Here is a 20,164-nt window from a genome sequence, read left to right as displayed (position 1 = left end):
AAGCAACACATATGTCCAATGACAAATAAATGGCTAAACAAAATGTGGCATATACTGAAGGGGATCCGAGTACGCTACTCTAAAAATATGCTGTTTTGCCATATTAATTATTTCAAGCTGAAGGCAACTAGAAATAGCAGATGTAGGAAGGGGTCTCTGCTCTCCCTCTTTCTGCCTAAATGTAGATAATAGATTAAATTTTGTTTTGTTTTTAGTTCTTTGAGACACAATTGAAATTCTGTACCTACAATCTGTCTTGGGACATTAAGAAACTGGTCTAATTAAGACTGTATATTTAAACTTATAAAATTTTGCACTGGGTAGGTGCAGTGGCTCACACCTGTAATGCCAGCATTTTGAGAGGCCAAGGAGGGTGCATCGTCTGAGACAAGGAGTTTGAGACCAGCTTGACAAACATAGCAAAACCCCGTCTCTACTAAAAATACAAAAAAAATTAGTCAGGCATTATGGCTCATGCCTGTAGTCCCAGCTACTTGGGAGGCTGAGGGATGAGAATTGCTTGAACCTGGGAGGCAGAGGTTACAGTGAACCGAGATGGTACCATTGCACTCCAGCCTGGGCAACAGAGTAAGACTCCATCTCAAATAATAAATAAATAAATAAATAAATTTTTAAAGAAATTTTGCACATTTTCAAGAACTAGCAAAACAAATTATTCACTGACAGCTGTAAAGATAAAATACTTTTGGCTGGGTGCAGTGGCTCATGCCTGTAATCCCAGCACTTTGGGAGGCTGAGGGGGGCGGATCATGTGAGGTCAGGAGTTTGAGACTAGCCTGAACAACATGGAGAAACCTGTCTCTACTAAAAATACAAAATTAGTCAGGTGTGGTGGTGCATGCCTGTAATCCCAGCTACTTGGGAGGCTGAGGCAGGAGAATCGCTTGAATCTGGGAGGTAGAGGTTGCAGTGAGCCAAGATCGCGCCATCACACTCCACCTAGGCAACAAGAGGAAAACTTCATTTCAAAAAAAAAAAAAAAAAACTATAACAAGATGACTTTTTTGATAACTACATTATGAAATTTTATAAGTAAACAGTTTCTGTAGCTGATTAGATTTTGAAAGCAGCTTATGTCATGGATCACTTACAATGGTAGAACTGATTAGGAGAAATTACTATGGGAAATTTGGGACTGTATATGAGTGCTAATNAAAAAAAAAAAGATGAAATACTTTTCTGAGTACATAAACGTGTTAGGGACTCTTAGCAGTTGTCTAGTTTCATTTGTATATGCACTCCTTAATACTGTTTTTTGTTTCTTTTCATTAAAAAATATTAACATCAAATAAATTTGTAAACTTTATTATTACTATTATTATTATTATTTTTAGACAGAGTCTTGCTCTGTCACCTAGGCTGGAGTGCAGTAGCCCGATCTCGGCTCACTGCCACCTCCACCTCCTGGGTTCAAGCTGTTCTTCTGCCTCAGCCTCCCCAGTAGTTGGGATTATAGGCGCATACCATCATGCCCAGCTAATTTTTGTATTTTTAGTAGAGATGGGGTTTCACCATATTGGCGAGGCTAGTCTTGGACTCCTGACTTCGTGATCCACCTGCCTCAGCCTCCCAAGTGCTGGGATTACAGGCGTGAGCCACTGTGCCCAGCCAAACTTTTTTAACTGTTAGTCTTTCTTTTGTCAGCTTAATTCACAGGCCTCAGGCACATAACATAAGATAATAGAGGAAAAGTTTTTCCTACCCTACAATACGTATAATGGACTACACAGCCTTTAAATAAAAGGAAATTATTAATCTCAGCAGTTTGGGTGGCCGAGGTGTGTGGATCACAAGGTCGGGAGTTCAAGACCAGCCTGGCCAAGATGGTGAAATCCTGTCTGTACTAAAAATACACAAATTAGCTGGGCATGGTGGCAGGCACCTGTAATCCCAGCTACTCATGAGGCCGAGGTGGGTGGATCACGAAGTCAGGAGTTCAAGACCAGCCTGGCAAAGAGGGTGAAACCCTGTCTCTATTAAAAATGCAAAAATTAGCTGGGCATGGTGGCAGGCACCTGTAATCCCAGCTACTTGGGAGGCTGAGGCAAAGAATTGCTTGAAACCAGGAGGCAGAGGTTGCAGTGATGCAGTGAGCTGAGATTGTGCCACTGCACTCTAGCCTGGGCAACAGAGTAAGACACCGTCTCAAAAAAAAAAAAATAATTAATTAAAAAAAAAAAGAAAATTATCACAAGTGCAACATGGATCAACTTGAGGACATGATGTTCAGTGAAATAAGCTTGCCACAAGAAGAAAAATGTTATATAATTAATTTATGTGAGCTATCTAGAGTAGTCAAATTCCAAGAAACAAAGTAGAATGATGGTTGCCAGGGGCCGGGGGATAGGAAAATAGGGAGTTGTTTCATGGGTACAGATTTTCTTTTCTGCAAGATGAAAATGTTCTAGATATTGGCTGCACAACAAAGTGGATATACTTAAGGCTATTGAACTTAGATATGGTAACATGACCAATTTTAGGTTATACACTTTTTAACACAAAAATAATTTTTAAAAAGTAAATGAAGTTAAAATATGACATTTGATCTGAATTGTTAAAATCATGTATTTCTAATACTTACCTACACTGCTGAGAAACATAGTAAGATATAAAATCCTAATAGATCTCCATCGGCTCTTATAATGCTCTTCAGTCTCTAAAATGTCCCATTCTCTAGGTATAAAGAAGAAAAAAGTAGGATAAATTTATCTCATTACATGCGGATCTTTAGTGCCAACAATTTTGTTTTCTCCTAGAGTTATGAAAATGATGTGAGAGAGGTAGAATTTACTAATATTTGTTCTGCTGCACTAATTTATGAATAAGCATTATTCTTTTGAATTTCCATGGATTGTATTTATGTATCATTGTATATAGAAATCTGGGAAACAGTATAGTTTTTAAAGGGGAAACATTTTGCAGGGCAATTATTTTGCTACTGTTGGCATGCACAAATTTATTAATCAAGAGTGTTGTAATTTGTAAAACTAACAATGAATAAACTATATCAAGATAAACTAACTACAACTAGATCTCCCATAGCTACTAAGTACTTAAAAACTAATAACTGTAATCAGTATCACATGCTCTACTTGATGACAGCAAATTAAATTGCTGCAGGCAGCTGTTTTGGCTTCCTACTTCAGAAAACAGGAGTGATAACAGGACGTTTAACATAACCTAAGACAGGCTGGCGCAGGTGGCTCACGCCTGTAATCCCAGCACTTTGGGAGACTGAGGCAGGGGGATTACGAGGTCAGGAGATCAAAACCATCCTGGCTAACATAGTGAAACCCCGTCTCTACTAAAAATACAAAAAATTAGCTGGGCATGGTGGCATGCACCTGTAATCCCAGAGGTTTCAGTAAGCTGAGATCACACCATTGCACTCCAGCCTAGGCGACCCAGCGAGACTCTGTTTCAAAAAAAAAAACAAAAAAACAAAACCTAAGACATTTTCAGCTTTCGGATCTCCTTAATGAGTTAACAGATAAATTTTACCAGCAGACCAAAGAGAGACCATGAACCCTCAGACTTAACTGATCTTTCAGATAAGCATCTGACCTGGACCAAGGGCATGTATACTAACTAGACATCCTACCTCCATTAGGTGACACGTGAGTCTATATATCCATTACATTTTCACACATACAATAGAAAGAGTTAACAAGTTTACCTTAATGTGAGCATTATCTTTTCAAAATAATCAAGACATGCAGAACAGACAAAATGCCTTCCTATGTTCCAAGATTAGTTTCTTAAAAGTGTCAAATTTGTCTCCAAAAATAAAACTTTTTTTTTTTTTTAAATGTGATACGGTTGGGAGAGATAAAGAAGAAAGGGAGAAGAGAAACAATATTTTTTAGATGTATTACATGCCAACTGTATTAGTTTGTAACATAAAGTGTTTAACACTGTATATACAATTCCATAGAAACAAGCCTCTTCCGAGTCAAAGGAGAGTAGGTAAGAAAAAAATAAAAACAAAAGACCTTAATGATAATGTAACTTACCTGAAAAAATACCAGAACCCCAGATGCCCATACTTTGAAATCAATATACTAGAATTTGAATAAAAAATCAGATATATCTAAGTTAGGGAATCAAGAAGTAAATTATTTGATTCCAAAAATATATAACACAATTGTTTGAGTGCCTTCAAACTGATTTAGAGCTCAGTCAAAATCTTTCTTCTTTTAATGCCAATTATTAAATATTGAAAGGATAAAATTAGAAAATAATAATTTAAAGGCTACTTTCCATGTAATAATGGAAGAATCACCAATGGATGCTGAAACAACTGGTTGAAAGGTTGATAAGGAAAGGATAGTCAAAAGCCCTTAAGTGTCACTCCAACGTCTGCTTACTAATTAAAAAATGGAACACTAACCTTTATAATTCAAACATATAGCAGTCGCCCTCTTAACAAGTGGTCACATTTGACATTCTCAAAAGTAGGATGTCCTGGCATCCTATCGTATCTTTTAATGTAATGTACTGGGATGTTCTCAACACAACCCATGTGATATTCCTGCCAGAAATGGCCAGGGTCTATTTTGAAATAAACAGTCCATAAATCCAGAATATGAGATGTTCTACAGAAATACTGACCTAGACTCTTCAAATATTTTAATGGTGACATGAACAGAGATAGGTCAAAGGAGAGTTTTAGGTTAGAGGAGTCTAAAAAGACATAACAATGAATGCATAAACATTGATTAGCTCGTCTATGTGGCTGCTGGTTTTTTGTTTTTATAAAGAATATAAAGTATATTTTTGGAACAATTGCAAAAACATTGAGTATTAATTATATATTACATGATATTCTTGAATTAATATTGTATTTCTAGTTGTGGTAACAGTGATGGAGTTGTGTAAAATAATTTCTTTGTTCTTGGGAGATGTAAGCTGCAATCTGGGATACTTGGGACACAGTGTCACAGTGTCTGCAACCTACTTTTGAGTAGTTTGGCAAAAGAAGTGTGTGTGGGTGTGTGGGTGTGTGTGTACCCACGGAAAAATTTCAGCAGTGTGGAAAAGGCTAACAGTGACAGGATAGAGAGTGTTCATGATTTTTTTCAACTTTTCTATGGATTTAACATTTTTCAAAATAAAACGATTTACTTTTCCTTCTTTTTAATTAAATAATTATAACTTCGGTGAAAAAAAAATATCATTCTACTTTGTTGGAGATCGTAGAAACATAGGAGAATGCAACTGTCCTTCAATGAATTGACCATATTTATTACATTTTCTTAACTTTGGTGATTCAGACAAATGTGTCGCATGCCTGAGATTGAATTTCCAGAGGCTTCTTTCTTGTATTACCAGGGTATAAACAGGAATGCTGCATTTTCAAGATGATTTGCTTAACTTCTAAAATTCCTTTCTATAATTACTGTTGTATTCTGGCATTAGTTCCCTATATGAAATTCTCCTTCTAGTAAAACTGTAGTGCTACAATTTTATCCTGTTCAACATTTCTATCACAAACTGAAATACTCCAAAGGATAGCATGCTTGTCGAACTTGTGACTTAAAATTAAAAGGAATACATAATATAGTGGAGTGAACTGATTAGCAAAATGAGTTAGATAAAATTTAACAATGGGCAGGCACAGTGGCTCACACCTGTAATCCCAGCACTTTGGGAGGCCAAGGCAGGTGGACTACTTGAGGTCAGGAGTCTGAGACCAGCGTGGGCAACATGGTGAAATCCCAACTCTACTAAAAGTACAAAAATTAGCTGGGCATGGTGGCAGGCGGCTATAATCCCAGCTACTTGGGAGACTGAAGCAAGAGAATCACTTGAACCTGGAAGGCATGGGTTGCAGGGAGGTGGAGGTTGCAGTGAGCCAAGATTTTGCCATTGTACTTTAGCCTGGGCGACAGAGTGAGACTCTGTCTAAAAAAAAAAAAAAAAAAAAAAAAAGAAAGAGAAAAGAAAGAATTGTGTGCTCACTGACAGAAGAGCCTACGTAGTGGTATAACAGTTACAGAAATAAAAAGACAAACTGAAAATATTCTATAAAGATATACTCTATAAGGACAGATGCCCTAATAATATAAATTTTAAAGAGACTAGGCTAAGGTTGCAAGGAAAATTTGAAACCACTTGTAACATTGGATCAGTAACCTGTGAGCTACAAATGGTTTTTACAGATGAATACTTGTTATCAGTTTGATGACAGAAAACACCAACTCTGAAGTACAAGTAAGGAAAATGTCATCCCCTCCCCCACCAAATTCGATCCCTTTCATTAACAGACTTACATTATACTTATTTATTGTTATATTTTAAATGTCATTACAAAAAACTTTTGTGGAATTTGTTTTCTGGTTATCTAAATATCTATATAATATCTTCGATTTTGCTCCTTGCCCTGAACCAGCCTAAAATATTTACAATATGGGCCTTTACAGGTAATGTTTGCCAACTCCTGTTGTCTTAAGCAAAGCTCCATAGAGGGGGTCAGTGGGAAGCACTGAGGATTCAAGAGGCCTAGCTCCACCAGACCAGCAAATAACAACCAACCTTGTTTGTGAGGAAAGGTTGGCAGTGACCCAGACATGTTTGTGCAATATATTCAAAGTGAATAGGTCCTGCCAACTAGTTGTACATAGGTTTACTTTACTAGGGAATATACTTGTGTTTTTAAAGACATATTGATTATTTTCAAAATATTCCTTTTTTGTTTTTAAAATGCTGAATCTAGAACCTCAATCAGAGGTATTGATTATTGGCAGGAACACCTAAATTTGGACAGATCCTAATGAGCATCAATTACTTGGATCAAATCAAAGTTAAGAGTATGAAAATAATTTCTCTTTTGTACAAGGTGACAGAATGTACCAGAAGACCACACTTAACCATAACTCAGGGATCTGCAATTTTTCTGGAAAATAGCTAAAAACCAGGAAGAAGCAAAAAGAATTCTGAGAAAACCAAATGTCACAAAGTCCATGCACTCAAGCTTACGCACTTAACTAATAGTAAAGACATTTAGCTCTCAGTCATAACTTCCAGGTTGTAATGACACACAATTATATTAAGCATAGATACAAGGTTATCAAAGCTATAACAAACAAGAAGCCCCAAAATAAAGCTGGTGGAAAGAGTATGGTGACAGCAACACCAAGAAAAAAAACTGTTGCTGCCAGATTTCAAAAACATGATGCAGAACAGTCTGCCAGAAATAGAATAGTCAGAAAAACTAAAAGCAGGCATAAGTACTTAAAAAGTATAGCAGTGGGCCCAGCGTGGTGGCTCACACCTTTGGGAGGCTGAGGTGGGTGAATCGCTTGAGGTTAGGAGTTCAAGATCAGCCTGGCCACATGCTGAAACCCCGTCTTTACTAAAAATACAAAAATTAGCTGGGTCTGGTGGCCTGCACCTATAATCCCAGTAACTTGGGAGGCTGAGGCAGGAGAATGGCTTGAATCTGGGAGGCGGAGGTTGCAGTGAGCCAAAATCGCACCACAGAGTGAGACTCCATCTCAAAAAAANAAAAAAAGCATAGCAGTGTAGAATAAATAAATTAGTATAGAAGCAAACAGTCCCAAATGTCTCAATAGGCTCTAAGAACATCACCCTGTTAAAATACATTTCAGCATCGATATTTGCTTTAGTGATCTCAAGATAAAATCAAGTAAAGATAAAACTGCATTCCATATACTGTTTAGTAAACTGAGGACCAGAGAAATACATTTTCCAAAGGGTCTTGAGTTAGAGTGATCAAAAAAGGATGGTACTTGAGAGGAACAAATGAGTAAAAATATGGTCATAGACAGCTGAAGTTTAACTGAATTTATTAATTTACTTGAGATAATTATACATATATTTCAAATAAAATAATAATTGTTTTCCTAAAGCTAAAAATACATAAGTATGCAGTAAGAAACAAAAGTTAAACATTTCTGAATCACTGTCCATAAACCAGGATGAAAATAACCAGAATTACATGAATCAAAATACTGACGCGTTATTCTTTCAATGTCTTAAAATTAGTCTTTATTTATAAATGTGGCATAGGACAAATGTGAGCTCATTTTAGACAGGTTTACTTGTTAACAAAGTATCAAGAAGTTGTCAGGCAATTCTAAGACCGACATCTTCAAGTATCATTAAAAGCATCATTTTGGAACTTATGTGAAATATGGAAAGTGATCAGCTACAAAGGGCCAAATATGGAACGCAGAAGATACACAATGTGGTGGCTTGGCTGCTGCAACAGAAAGCAGCAGCCTGGGTTTCTCTAGCCCCGTCACCCGAACCCACGGACTCTTAGTCGCACCGTGCGGCCAGACGCACTTTTCCCTAAGTTGGGAGCGAATATCCTGGGCTCACACAACCCGGCCGCCGGCTCCCACTGCGCTGGCACCCCTCTGGCAGCGAGGGTTCGTTCCAGTACGGTTGATGCCCGGAAAGGAGCAAGTCCCAACAGCGCAGGAGGCTGAAGGGTCCCTCCACGAGGATCTGCTTACCTGTTTCCAGGTGTGTCGCCCAAGAGCGGCTCCTGTTCACTCTCGACATGTAGGCCCGCCATACTTACAGCCCCTACAAGGTGTCGTGCGCCCAAGGTGTCGTGCGCCCAACTCTCGCGACACCTGCTTTTTCCCCATTCGGGGTAGCGTAAAGCTGGCAAAACAAGCCTGCAAGTGCGCCTGCGCATCTGACGGTCAGAAGTGGGCGGAGCGCCCCGAGGTCATAGGCGGGGTCACGCGGGAGGCCGGACGGCGCAGGGAGAAAGGAGGTTGAGTCCTCAGCCTCTTCCTCCGGTCCGCGCTTCCCAGACTGACAGGGACTGAGAACCTAGGAGAGCTCGGGGCGTGTCCAAACGGCCGCCCCGCCCCGGTCTCGACCTTTTTCCTCCTCTTCGCCTTCGGCGGTACCTAGCGTTTCGGTTCCTGGAAAGGCTACGGGAGTTGCTGTTCGGGCTCTGACTAAAGTCGAGTCCTCGAAAGGGAGCCTCGAGAGCGGCAGTGCTGGGAGACTTGGGTCAGTTCAACCGCAGACGCCCGCCAGGCAGCCAGTAAGTAGCCGGCCCGGGCCGAGCTGCCCGCGCCTCTTAGCGCGCCGTGTACGTGCCGGGAAGCAGGGATCCGGGGCGCGGAGATTGGCGGGAGACGCGGGGGTCCAGAACGCGGGGTGAGTCTTGGGGCGAGAGACAAGGCTGGAGTCCGTGGCGCCCTCCGCAGGTCCGAGGTAATGGGGGCAACAGGGCGGGCAGTTCCTTTCCCCAGCAGAAGGTGGAGGTGGCTTCCAGCTCTCTTCTCTAGCTTGGCCAGCTGCAAAGGCGCCTTACCTGGAGTGCTTGTCAGAGCCAGGCCTGAAGGTAGGATCCGCTACTTGTAACCTGCAGGTCCCCAGTGCGCACCCCAGCAGCGCCGGCGCCTACTGGGGGCTCAGCCTTGCAAAATGCCACTCAGCAGAGCCTGGTGCTGAAACATGTGATTTGAAAAATGCACAGCACCTGCCTAGCAATGACTAGCTCCTTTCGTCACAAGGAAGGTGACATTTTTAGAAAACGCGATGGATTTCTTCACTGGATCTCCATGTTTATTTCCTGGTGATTATGCATTAACGTCTTATCTCTACTATTAGGCTTGTAGGCTAGCTGGTGCCAGTAGTCATTGTGTGTCTCATAAATGACCGTTTTATTAGCGCTAGATACATTCTCATGTAATTTCATTTGATCACAGCTATGCTATGAGATAGGCAAAGCAGACACATTTCTATTTTACCGAAAACTAAGATCCTGGCAAGTTAACCCAGAGTCACTCGTTAGGGAAGTGGCAGAGTTGGAAACCAAACTTAATTTTTTTCAGTTAATATTTATGAGCATTTACCCTACGCTAGGTCCTATACTGGTTACACAGTTGTGTATGGCATATGCCATCACTTCTGATCTTCATGTCATTTGTGACCTTGTGTTCGTCAGCCCGGCAAAGTTCACTGGTGAACACCTTAACTTGAAACGTGCTATTAGTTCAGAAATATCTTCTAAATCAAGACCTGATATTTTGTACTTGGATTCATTCTTGCAGATTCATTTGTAACAGCTCACAAAAACATGTCAGATTCCTATTATTGGTTCCAAGAAGATAGTTAGGTAGAAAATTTAGTATTTTCTTCCCATAATGTCGCTTTACTATATTGTCGTTTTTAATCCAGGGCTAGCAATGTATGTCACGTATATGGTGGACAAGGGGATGTTTATCCAGTATAGCAGTAAGCACAATGGTTCCTATATGTTGGATGAATGCTCATTGAATTACCTCATCTCATCCTTAAAACTATCCTCTGAAGTGGGAATTGTCTCAGGTATACAAAGAAATGGAAGGCAGGCAGATTAAGTAACTTGCCTGGAATCATACAACTAACAAGCAAAAGAGCTAGAATTCAAGAAACAGGACTCCTGATTCTAAAGCCTGTGCTCTTTACCACCAGGCTTCTTATGGGAAAAATGGCAAAACGGCAAGAAGAATCTTCCTTCATATCTCATAAAAATATATAATAGATATTCAGTTTTTGTGTAAGTGAAATGATTGGCTACCATGTATTAGGGCAGGTATTACTTCCTGTTTATAGGTTAAGGTGGCTTACTCAAGGTCATACAGCTAGTGGAGGAATCCCAGTCCTCCAACACTGCTCTTTTCCATTGTTGCCTCCAAGTGATGACTTCAGACCATAAAAGCACATGGAATGAGTACATGTACAGCTGGTGAAATCTAAGTAAGCTTAGTGTATTATACCAGTAGGAAAAAAAAAAAAAAGGAAAAACTCTTTCTTAGGAACACACCCATAACATCCAAACAAACATTTAAAAACAAAACAATATATTTTTATAAAACCCATGGAAAAGAGGAGCTAAATTTGAAGAGATTAGATTATTTCCCAAATGTTTCACTCAAGAATATGAGACAATCCATTTGGTGGATTTCCTTAGGTGACTGGCCGGAATAGATACCCACGCCCCTTTCAAACAAACTTCCTATTTTCCTACTCTTGTTTAGTGTAAGATTAAAAGAAATTCTATTTGTTGAATTATATTTGTGAAACTAGGGAAGTAGATTTTAACTGGATATCTGAGGTATCTAAACCCTTTCTTAGCTACTTAAACTTGTACAGACATTATTTAGAAGTAAACTTATAAAGCTGTCTTTTTGTTAGGTAGGTGAATACATTCTTGTAAATGGTAGTATTTTTTAAATTTTAATTTATGCCTTTGAGATATATATCACCAATGTAAGGATAAAAGTCCAGAAAAAAACTAGTGTTGCATTGTTAAATAGGTACTAGAATGACAGGAAATAAAAGTACTAGATAGCATAATAAATGATGAGTGTCACTTTGGCAATAGAGCTCATATCTAGGAAAGACTTTTTATTTCTTGGCACTGTATTAGAACTTCTATTTTTGTTTCACTTTGTTTTTACCTTTCCCATTGATAATTGTGTCATTTTGGCTTGATACATACTTCAAAAATAGGTTCTATTTCTGAAGAAGCTCATTGTTGTCTGTCCATCCTGAAGTTGGGACGTTTAAGTATCTGGCATGGCTCCAGATGGTGCCTCATTTTGATAATTTGGAGCTATGTTCACCCTGGACTTGGATTTTTATCTGTTCGTGGTGGCACTGGATACCCTGGACCCAGCTAGCCCTGTCTAGAAAGACCTACGTGTTTAGAGAGTTCCACAAAAACTGAGTTTTTTATGTTGTTCTTGGAGGTGAAATGGGATTTAAGAAGATTGGTAGAACCCCAAATCTCAGAACCAAATTTATACTAACCTATATGTGCGTTTGATTTACTTTCTGTTTCTCATTTATTAGTTGCTTACTAGCAGGTAAATATAGTAGGGAATATGCTGTGTCTCGGCTTGGAGTGCTGACTTTTGTGGCCTATTATACAGGAAATTAAAGTGATTTGGGAAGGTTTTCTTTTTTCTTTGGTTTTTTTTTTCTTTTTTTTGAGACGGAGCTTTGCTCTCATTGCCAAGCTGGAATGCAATGGTGTACAATATCAACTCGCTGCAGTCTCTACCTCCCAGGTTCAAGAGATTCTCCTGCCTCAGCCTCCCAAGTAGCTGGGATTACAGGCACCCACCACCACACCTGACTGATTTTTATATTTTTAGTAGAGACATAGTTTCACCATGTTGGCCAGGTTGGTCTCGAACTCCTGACCTCAGGTGATCTGCCCACCTTGGCCTCCCAAAGTGCTGGGTTTACAGGCACCAGCCACTGGGAAGGCTTTCTAGTTTGGATTGAAAACTAGAAATAAGTAAACAATTTAGACAAATAATAAATATAGTACTTTACACAAAATATTTGAAAAGTTCATTATACTTAGGTCCTTTCTTGCTTCCTTTGCAACTTTCTAATTCTATATTTTTGTCTTACCTTGGTTTTATCTACTGACCTAGAAGAATATCAAAATTTAGGAAAATAGAGCAGTATATTACTTTTCTTCTTACTGTAGAATGTAAGTGTTGGATTTTTGTTTTGTTTTGTTTTTTTTGAGACAGGATCTTGCTCTGTTACGCATGCTGGAGTGCAATGGTGCTACCATGCTCCCCGTTGCCTCAACTTCCCAGGCTTACACAGTCCTCCCACCTCAACCTCCCGAGTAGCTGAGACTACCTGCACCACCACACCTGGCTAGATTTCCAAATTTTTTTGCAGAGACAGGGTCTCACTGTGTTGCCAGGACTTGTCTTGCGCTCCTGGGCTCAAGTGATCTTCCTGTCTTGGCCTCCCAAAGTGCTAGGATTATAGGCATGAGCCACGGTACCTGTCGAGGATTGTTTTTTTTTTTTTCTTTTAAGATACAGGGTCTCACTGTGTTGCCCAGGCTGGTTTCAAACTCCTGAGCTCTAGCAATCCTCCCTCCTCAGCCTCCCAAAGTGCTAGGATTACAGATGTGAGCCACCACACCCAGCCTAGCAAGGATTTTAAATTTTATTTTACTATCATGGATTCCATTTATTGTTATTGATGCCATGGATGTTAGAAAGGAAGATGATGTCCCTGGTTCATTTTCTGCCATGTTAAGAAAATAAGTAGGCCGGGTGTGGTGACTCATGCCTGTGATCCCAGCACTTTGGGAGGCCAAGGCGGGTGGATCACTGGAGGTCAGGAGTTCAAGGCTAGCCTGACCAACATGGAGAAATCTCTTCTCACTGAAAATACAAAATTAGCCATGTGTGGTGGCGCATGCCTGTGATCCCAGCTACTTGGGAGGCTGAGGCAGGAGAATTGCTTGAACCCTGGAGGCAGAGGTTGCGGTGAGCCAGGATCGTGCCATTGCACTCTAGCCTGAGCAACAAGAGCGAAACTTAGTCTCAAAAAAAAAAAAAAAAGAAAGAAAGAAAGAAAAAAGAAGTGAGAAGTGGCCTATAATACATTGCAAAAGGCAGTGAAATCTTAGCTGGGTGTAGTTGCTCCTGCCTGTAATCTCAGCACTTGAGAGACTGAAGTGGGATGATTGCTTGAGCTCGGGAGTTCAAGACCAACCTGGTCAACATAGCAAGACCCTCATCTGTATAAAAAATAGATTAGGCCGGGTGTGGTGCCTCACACCTGTAATCCCGGCACTTTGGGAGGCCAAGGCGGATGAATCACCTGAGGTCAGGAGTTCAAGACCAGCCTGGCCAACCTGGTAAAACCCCATCTGTACTAAAAATACAAAAATTACAAGAGTGGTGGTGCATGCCTGTAATCTCAGCTACTTGGGAGGCTGAGGCAGGAGAATTGCTTGAACCTGGAAGGCGGAGGTTGCAGTGAGCCAAGATCATGCCATTGCAGTCCCACCTGGGTGACAAGAACCAGACTCCATTTCAAAAAAAAGAAAGAAAGAAATTATCCATGCAAGGAAGGTGACCTGTGCCTGTGGTCCCAGCTACTCTAGAGGCTGCACTGAGTGGATTACTTAAGCCTAGGAGGTTGAGGCTGTAGTGAGCCATGATTGCCCCACTCACACTGAAGCCTGGACAACAGAGCAAAACCCTGTCTTAAAAAAAAAAAGACACTGAAGACTTGCACAATATGACATGCCACTGTTCTACTGCACTTTAATGAATGTATGCAAAAGATGTATTGATGCTGTGTATTTTAACAATTCCAGAAAGACCTAGAGAATAAAATAATTAAAATTAATATCATCTAGAATTATATTTCCTCAAGCCATAGAACCTTCCCTCCCCCAGTATATCCAAAGAGTTGGCATATTATTTGGAATATGTAACACTAGTCAGAATTTTGGTAAAGAATAATCTATTCCATTTCTAACCCAACTGGGTGTACTTCAGTTCCCAATTATGACACTAACCACCCAGAGTTAATGCAGACTCCACAAGTTAAGGGCTCAGTTCTTCATCCAGCTAATCAACTTGGCTAAAAATTTAGGAGTTCCTGAGAGCCCTGTTGGTCTATAATTTGTTAGAATGATTCGGAACTCAGGAAACAGCTATATTTATGATTATAGGTTTATTATAAAGAATACAAATCAGGAGCAGCCCAATGAAGAGAAACATGAGGGAAGGTATAGGAATGAATGTGGAACTGCCTGGCCTCTTCCTATGGAGTCAGGGAGTATCTCCTTCCTGACACACCAAGGTGTTCATCAACCAGAAAGCTCCACCAAGGTTTAGTGTCAGAGTTTTTATTGGAGTTTCATTAGTAGGCATGACTGATTCCATCTTTGGCCATGTGATTGAACCCACTTTCCAGCTCCCTTCTCTCTGGAGGTCAGAGGGGCCTAAAGTTCTAACCCTCTATTCATGTAGTTGGCCTTTCTGGTGGCTAGCCCTGATTCTGAAGCCTTCAGTGGGCCCACAGTGAATTGCCTATTTAGCATAAAAAAGAGACTCATCACTTCAGAAATACCAAGGGTTTTAGGAACTTCATGCCAGGAACTGAGGCCAAATACCAGATATCTGTTGTCCAGGTTGGCGTGTAGTGGCACCACATCGGTTCACTGTAACTTCCACCTCCCAGATTCAAGCAATTCTCCTGCCTCAGCCTCCCGAGTAGCTGGGATTACAGGCGCCCACCACCACACCTGGCTAATTTTTGTGTATTTTTAGTAGACACCTGGTTTCACCATGTTAGCCAGGCTGGTTTTGAACTCCTGACCTCAAGTGAACCACCCACCTTGGCTTCCCAAAGTGCTGTGATTACAGGCATGAGCCACCGCACCTGGCCCAGACACACTCTATTATTCCACACTGACATGCACTCTACAAGAAAAAAATTAGTCAAACAATTTAAATATATACTACATACACTTACGTGATTGTCATAATTGCACTAAAGTAGAAAATATATAATGAAGACAACATTTCAGAAGTTAGTTTGCCTTTTATCATTTGTTTCATGATTAAAAAACAAAATTTTAAGAGGCAAGTGTTTTTACTTTGTTTGGGGTTTTTTTGTTTGTTTCTGACAAGAGTATTAAGTGAATGAAAATATATAAACAAGATTTAGACAATCTCTTATCCCCTCCCCAACCCTCCCCTCCCTTTTCATCCCCTCCTATCCTGTCCTGTCCCTCTGTCACCCAGGCTAGAGCGCAGTGGTGTGATTCTGGCTCGCTACAACCTCTGCCTCCTAGGCTCAAGCAATCCTCCTGCCTCAGCCTCTCAAGTAGGTGGGACTACCCAGGCGCACACCACCTCACCCGGGTAAGTTTTGTATTTTTCATAGAGACAGGGTTTCTCCATGTGGCCCAGGCTGGTCTCAAACTCCTGGGCTCAAGTGATCCTCCCACGTCGGCCTCCCAAACTGCTGGAATTACAGATGTGAGCTACCACGCCTTGCTGATTTAAAAAGATCATTTGCTTATAAACAAATGTTTATTCAAGTCTGTAGCGTTTGGGGGTTCTTTCACCCCTACCGGTAGGAAAATGTGAAGAAAGTAAGTAACATCTGGTATTGAGGGTGCCAGCCTAGACACTCTACTCAAAGGCTAAGAAGTACAATTGGTTTCTCCCAGTTGTGATGTTTATATTTTTGCGTAATCTTCTTTCTTGAGTTTTGGCAGAACCCATGATTTGCTTTCTAACCAATAGCCATATGGCAAAGGTGATTGGCTGTCATTCCCGTGATTATATTATGTTACATGGCAAAGGTATGACTCCTGTGGCTCACACTTAATTTCCTGCTGGCCTTGAAGAAATAAGCTGCCATGTTGTGAACTTCCTATGAAGAGAGCCATGTGACAGGGAGCTGTGGATAGCCTCCAAGAGCAGAGACTGGCCTCTGACTGACAAAAAAAAAAAAAAAAAAAAAAAAAAAAAAAAAAAAAAAAAAAAAAAAAAAAAAAAAAAAAATTGGAGCTCACAGTCCCAAAGCCAAAAAAAAAAATGAATTCTGCCTTCAACCTGAGTAAGCTTTGGAAGTGCGTTCTTGTCTTTTCAAGCCTACAAATGAAAATGCAGCCCTGCTGACACCTCAATTGAAGCCAGATGAGATCCTGAAGCAGAAAACGCAACTAAGCTGGGTTCTTAGAAGGTAATCTCCAAGGAAAAGGGAAGAAGATAGAGGAAACAAACTAGATACAAAAGATTTATTCCTCAGATTCTTTTCTTTAAAGGGCTTGGTTATTAAAAGCTTCCAACTATTTAACTTATGCAGTGGTCTTTTTTGAAGAGAATAATATTAACCTTAAGTTCTGTTGTTGTTTTTTTGTTTGGTTTGGTTTGGTTTGGTTTGGTTTGGTTTTTTTTTGAATCAGAGTCTCTGTTGCCCACACTGGAGTGAAATAGCATGATCATAGCTCACTGCCACCTTGCTCTCCCAGGCTCAAGCGACCCTCCCACCTCAGCCTTCTAAGTAGCTGGGACTACAGGCACACACCACTGACCACTGCACCTATTTATTATTTTTGTTGGGGATGGTGTCTCACTCTTCTCACCCAGGCCTGGAGTGCAGTGATGTGATCTTGGCTCACTGTAGCCTCTGCCTGCTGAGTTCAAGCAATTGTCTCACCTCAGACTCCCAAATAGCTGGGACCACAGGCATGTGCCATCACACCTGGCTAATTTTTTGTATTTATTGTGGAGACGGGATTTCACCATGTTGCCTAGGCTTGTCTTGAACTGAGCTCAATCAGTTCACCCGGCTCACCCTCCCAAAGTGCAGGGATTACAGGTGTGAGCCACGGCATCTGGCAAGTTCTATTCTGAGATAAATAGGATGATAAACTACTTCTGGCTAAAGCAGTGGATCACCTGAGGTCAGGAGTTCGAGACCAGCCTGACCAACACAGTGAAACCCCTTTCTCTACTAAAAATACAAAAATTAGCTTGGTGTGGTAACTGACGCCTGTAATTCCAGCTACTTGGGAGGCTGAAGCAGAAGAATTGTTTGAACCCAGGAGACAGAGGTTGCAGTGAGCCAAGATCATGCCATTGCACTCCAGCCTGGGCAACAAGAGCAAAAACTCCATCTCAAAAAAATAAATAAATAAAAGAATAGTGAACTACTCCTGCTTACTGACAAAGTTGTCAAAAGGAAAAGAAAGCTTCAATTTGCTTCCCCCCAAAATTTTATTTGGAGACCATTAACCCCAAATTCTATTTTGTATTCGATTTTGTTTTATTTTCTTGTGATAAAATACACTAACAAAATTTAGCATCTTAATAATTTTAACTCTGTAGCTCAAAGGTAAGTACATTTATATTGTTGTGCAACTGTCACCACCATCCATCTCCAGTTTTCATCTTGCCAAACTGAAACTCTTTACCCATTAAACAGTAACTTCCCCCTTTTCCTTTCCCACAGTCTGAGCCATAATCCTTCTGCTTTCTGCTTCTATGAATCTGACTACTCTAGGTATCTTGTTTAAATGGAATCATACAATATTTGGCTTTTTGTGACTGGCTTATTTCATTAGTGTAATGTCCTCTGAGTTCATCCATTTTGTATCATGTGCCAGAAGTTCCTCCTTTGTATGACTGAATATATTCCTATTGTGTGTGTGTTTGTGATTGTTTGTATGTACTTACTTTGCTTATCCATTCATCTGTTGATGGACACTGAGAGTTTCTACCTTTTATGTATTTATTACCCAGGAAGTGAAGAAGCTTCTGCCTTCTAGTTACCAAATTCTAAATTTTAAGGAGGCAAACAAAGCATGGCTGATTAAATAACTAGTGTTTACTTCAGATAAAGTATTAATTTTAGGTCTACTTTATAGAATTTCCTTAAAATAAATATTTGTATGCCTTGTGAAAACATTGAAAAATAAATAAATATTTGCAGTTTATATATGCCCACTTTATAGGGTTGGGATAATTTTTTATTTTATTTTTTTTTTTTGAGATGTAGTTTTTCTCTTATTGCCCAGGCTGGAGTGCGATGGCATGAGCTTGGCTCACTGCAGCTTCCACCTCCTGGGTTCAAGCGATTCTCCTGCCTCAATCTCCCAAGTAGTTGGAATTACAGGCAAGTGCCACCTCACCCAGCTGATTTTTGTATTTTCAGTAGAGACCGGGCTTTTCCATGTTGGTCAGGTTAGTCGTGAACTCCTGACCTCAGGTGATCTGCCCACCTCGGCCTCCCAAAGTGCTGGGATTACAAGCTTGAGCCACTGTGCCTGACTTATTTTATTTTATTTTATTTTGAGATGAAATCTTGTTCTGTCACCCAGGCTGGAGTGCAGTGGAGTGTAATCTTGGCTCACTGCAGCCTCCGTTTCCCAGGTTCAAGTGATTCTCCTGCCTCAGCCTCCCAAGTAGCTAGGATTACAAGACATGTGCCTCCATACCCAGCTAATTTTTGTATTTTTAGTAGAGATGGGGCTTTGCCATGTTGACCAACTCCTGACCTCAAGTGATCCACCTGCCTCAGCCTCCCAAAGTGTTGGGATTATAGACATGAGCCAACACGTCTGGCCTGTAATTGTACTATAGTGATTTATAGTTTTATCTTTACATTTATGACATTGGTGTTATATTTGTGTCATACCTATGATTTATTTGATTTTTCTAACCCAGGGGTCAGCAAGCTATAGCTTATTGGTCAACCTGCCTGTTTTTCTATGACTGTCAAGTTAGGAATAGTTTTTACAGGTGAACATTTGTACCCAGTTTCATTATGGAGTACTAACTTTGAATCTCAATTAAGCAAACTCCCAAGAAAAAAGTTTGTTGTTCTCATTTATCCTACATTACAAAAAATTACACTCAGTTATTTTGATGACAATTTGAACTTCCTCAATGAAAAACATGTGACTCTTGTTACCTAAAATACCTACATAATATCTTTCATTTTGCCTCTTGTCCTGCAAGCCCTGTCATATGTACTGTCCAGCTCTTTGTGGAAAAACTTTTCGGAGTCCCTCTTCTAGTCTTTTTATAGCATTCTTTTCAGATACTATTTGGAAACATATTAAAATGGAAACTAAAATTTTATGTTTATATCATCTATTATTTTTCCATGAGGAATTCTAATGGGTAGCCTGCCAGTCATTAGATATATGTAGTATAAGTTGTATTAAAAATATTCTTTAGTTTTTTTGCACCTTAAAATCAGTATTTTCTCCCAATTAGGTATACTATTAAGGCTGTTTTGGAAAAATGTTATTCAAATATAATCAGAAATCTGTTTAAAAAAAATTTTTAAATCTGTTTTAAAGACAGAATTATAAAAATATTTAGGATAGTACAGGTTGAAAAGCTTAATCCTATAAAGGTAGTAACATACATAGCACTTTCTCACTTCATGATTTTTCACCTTTGGTTTCTGATAGGCTTAACTTTGAAGAAATTAGAGGAGTGGCATAGTATAGTAGAAAGATGCATATTCTACTGCAAACGAATAAGTCTCTGCTAAATATTAGATGCATTCGTTCCTGAAATGCAATTCTAATACAAAACTTGTAGGACAGAAGAAACATTTAGAATAATTTTTTTTCCTGGTTTTTTTTTTCCCCATTTATTTATTTTATTGCATTTTACGTTTTGAGGTACATGTGAAGAACATGCAAAATTGTTGCATAGGTACACTCGTGGCAGTGTGATTTTCTGCCTTCCTCCCCATCACCTACATCTGGCATTTCTCCCCTTGCTCTCTCTCCCCAGCTCCCCACCCCCCACCGTCCCTCCCCTATTTCCCCCCAACTGACCCCAGTGTGTAGTGC

General features: G+C 40.0%; 2 protein-coding genes across 6 annotated transcripts in view; one reads left to right on the top strand and one right to left on the bottom strand.

The window, feature by feature from the left end:
* Positions 1-8,699, bottom strand: part of MFSD8 (major facilitator superfamily domain containing 8) — a 45,493-nt gene extending 36,794 nt beyond the window's left edge. For 3 of the 5 annotated variants that reach the window (XM_017537665.2, XM_017537667.2, XM_017537666.2), the window contains exons 1-2: positions 8,505-8,699; positions 2,603-2,694 (exon numbers count right to left, since the gene is read on the bottom strand). In XM_017537665.2, coding sequence (XP_017393154.1) covers positions 2,603-2,694; positions 8,505-8,692 — 280 coding nt within the window. In that variant the 5' untranslated portion in view covers positions 8,693-8,699. Of the gene's footprint in view, positions 1-2,036; positions 2,056-2,602; positions 2,695-8,504 lie in introns of those variants that run through there. The other 2 variants (XM_037741736.1, XM_037741737.1) reach the window with 2 other exon arrangements.
* A 7-nt stretch (positions 8,700-8,706) lies between these two features.
* The window catches only part of ABHD18 (abhydrolase domain containing 18), a 66,305-nt gene continuing 54,847 nt past the window's right edge, over positions 8,707-20,164 (top strand). Inside the window, exon 1 of the mRNA XM_037741738.1 lies at positions 8,707-9,225. The gene's annotated coding sequence lies outside the window, so the exon portion shown is untranslated. The remainder of the gene's footprint in view (positions 9,226-20,164) is intronic.

The sequence above is a fragment of the Cebus imitator genome, unplaced genomic scaffold (genome assembly GCF_001604975.1).
Source record: "Cebus imitator isolate Cc_AM_T3 unplaced genomic scaffold, Cebus_imitator-1.0 Scaffold105, whole genome shotgun sequence".
Classification (NCBI taxonomy): Eukaryota; Metazoa; Chordata; class Mammalia; order Primates; family Cebidae; genus Cebus; species Cebus imitator.
Note: the sequence above shows the minus strand (reverse complement) of the source record. Positions and strands in the feature narration are given on the sequence as shown.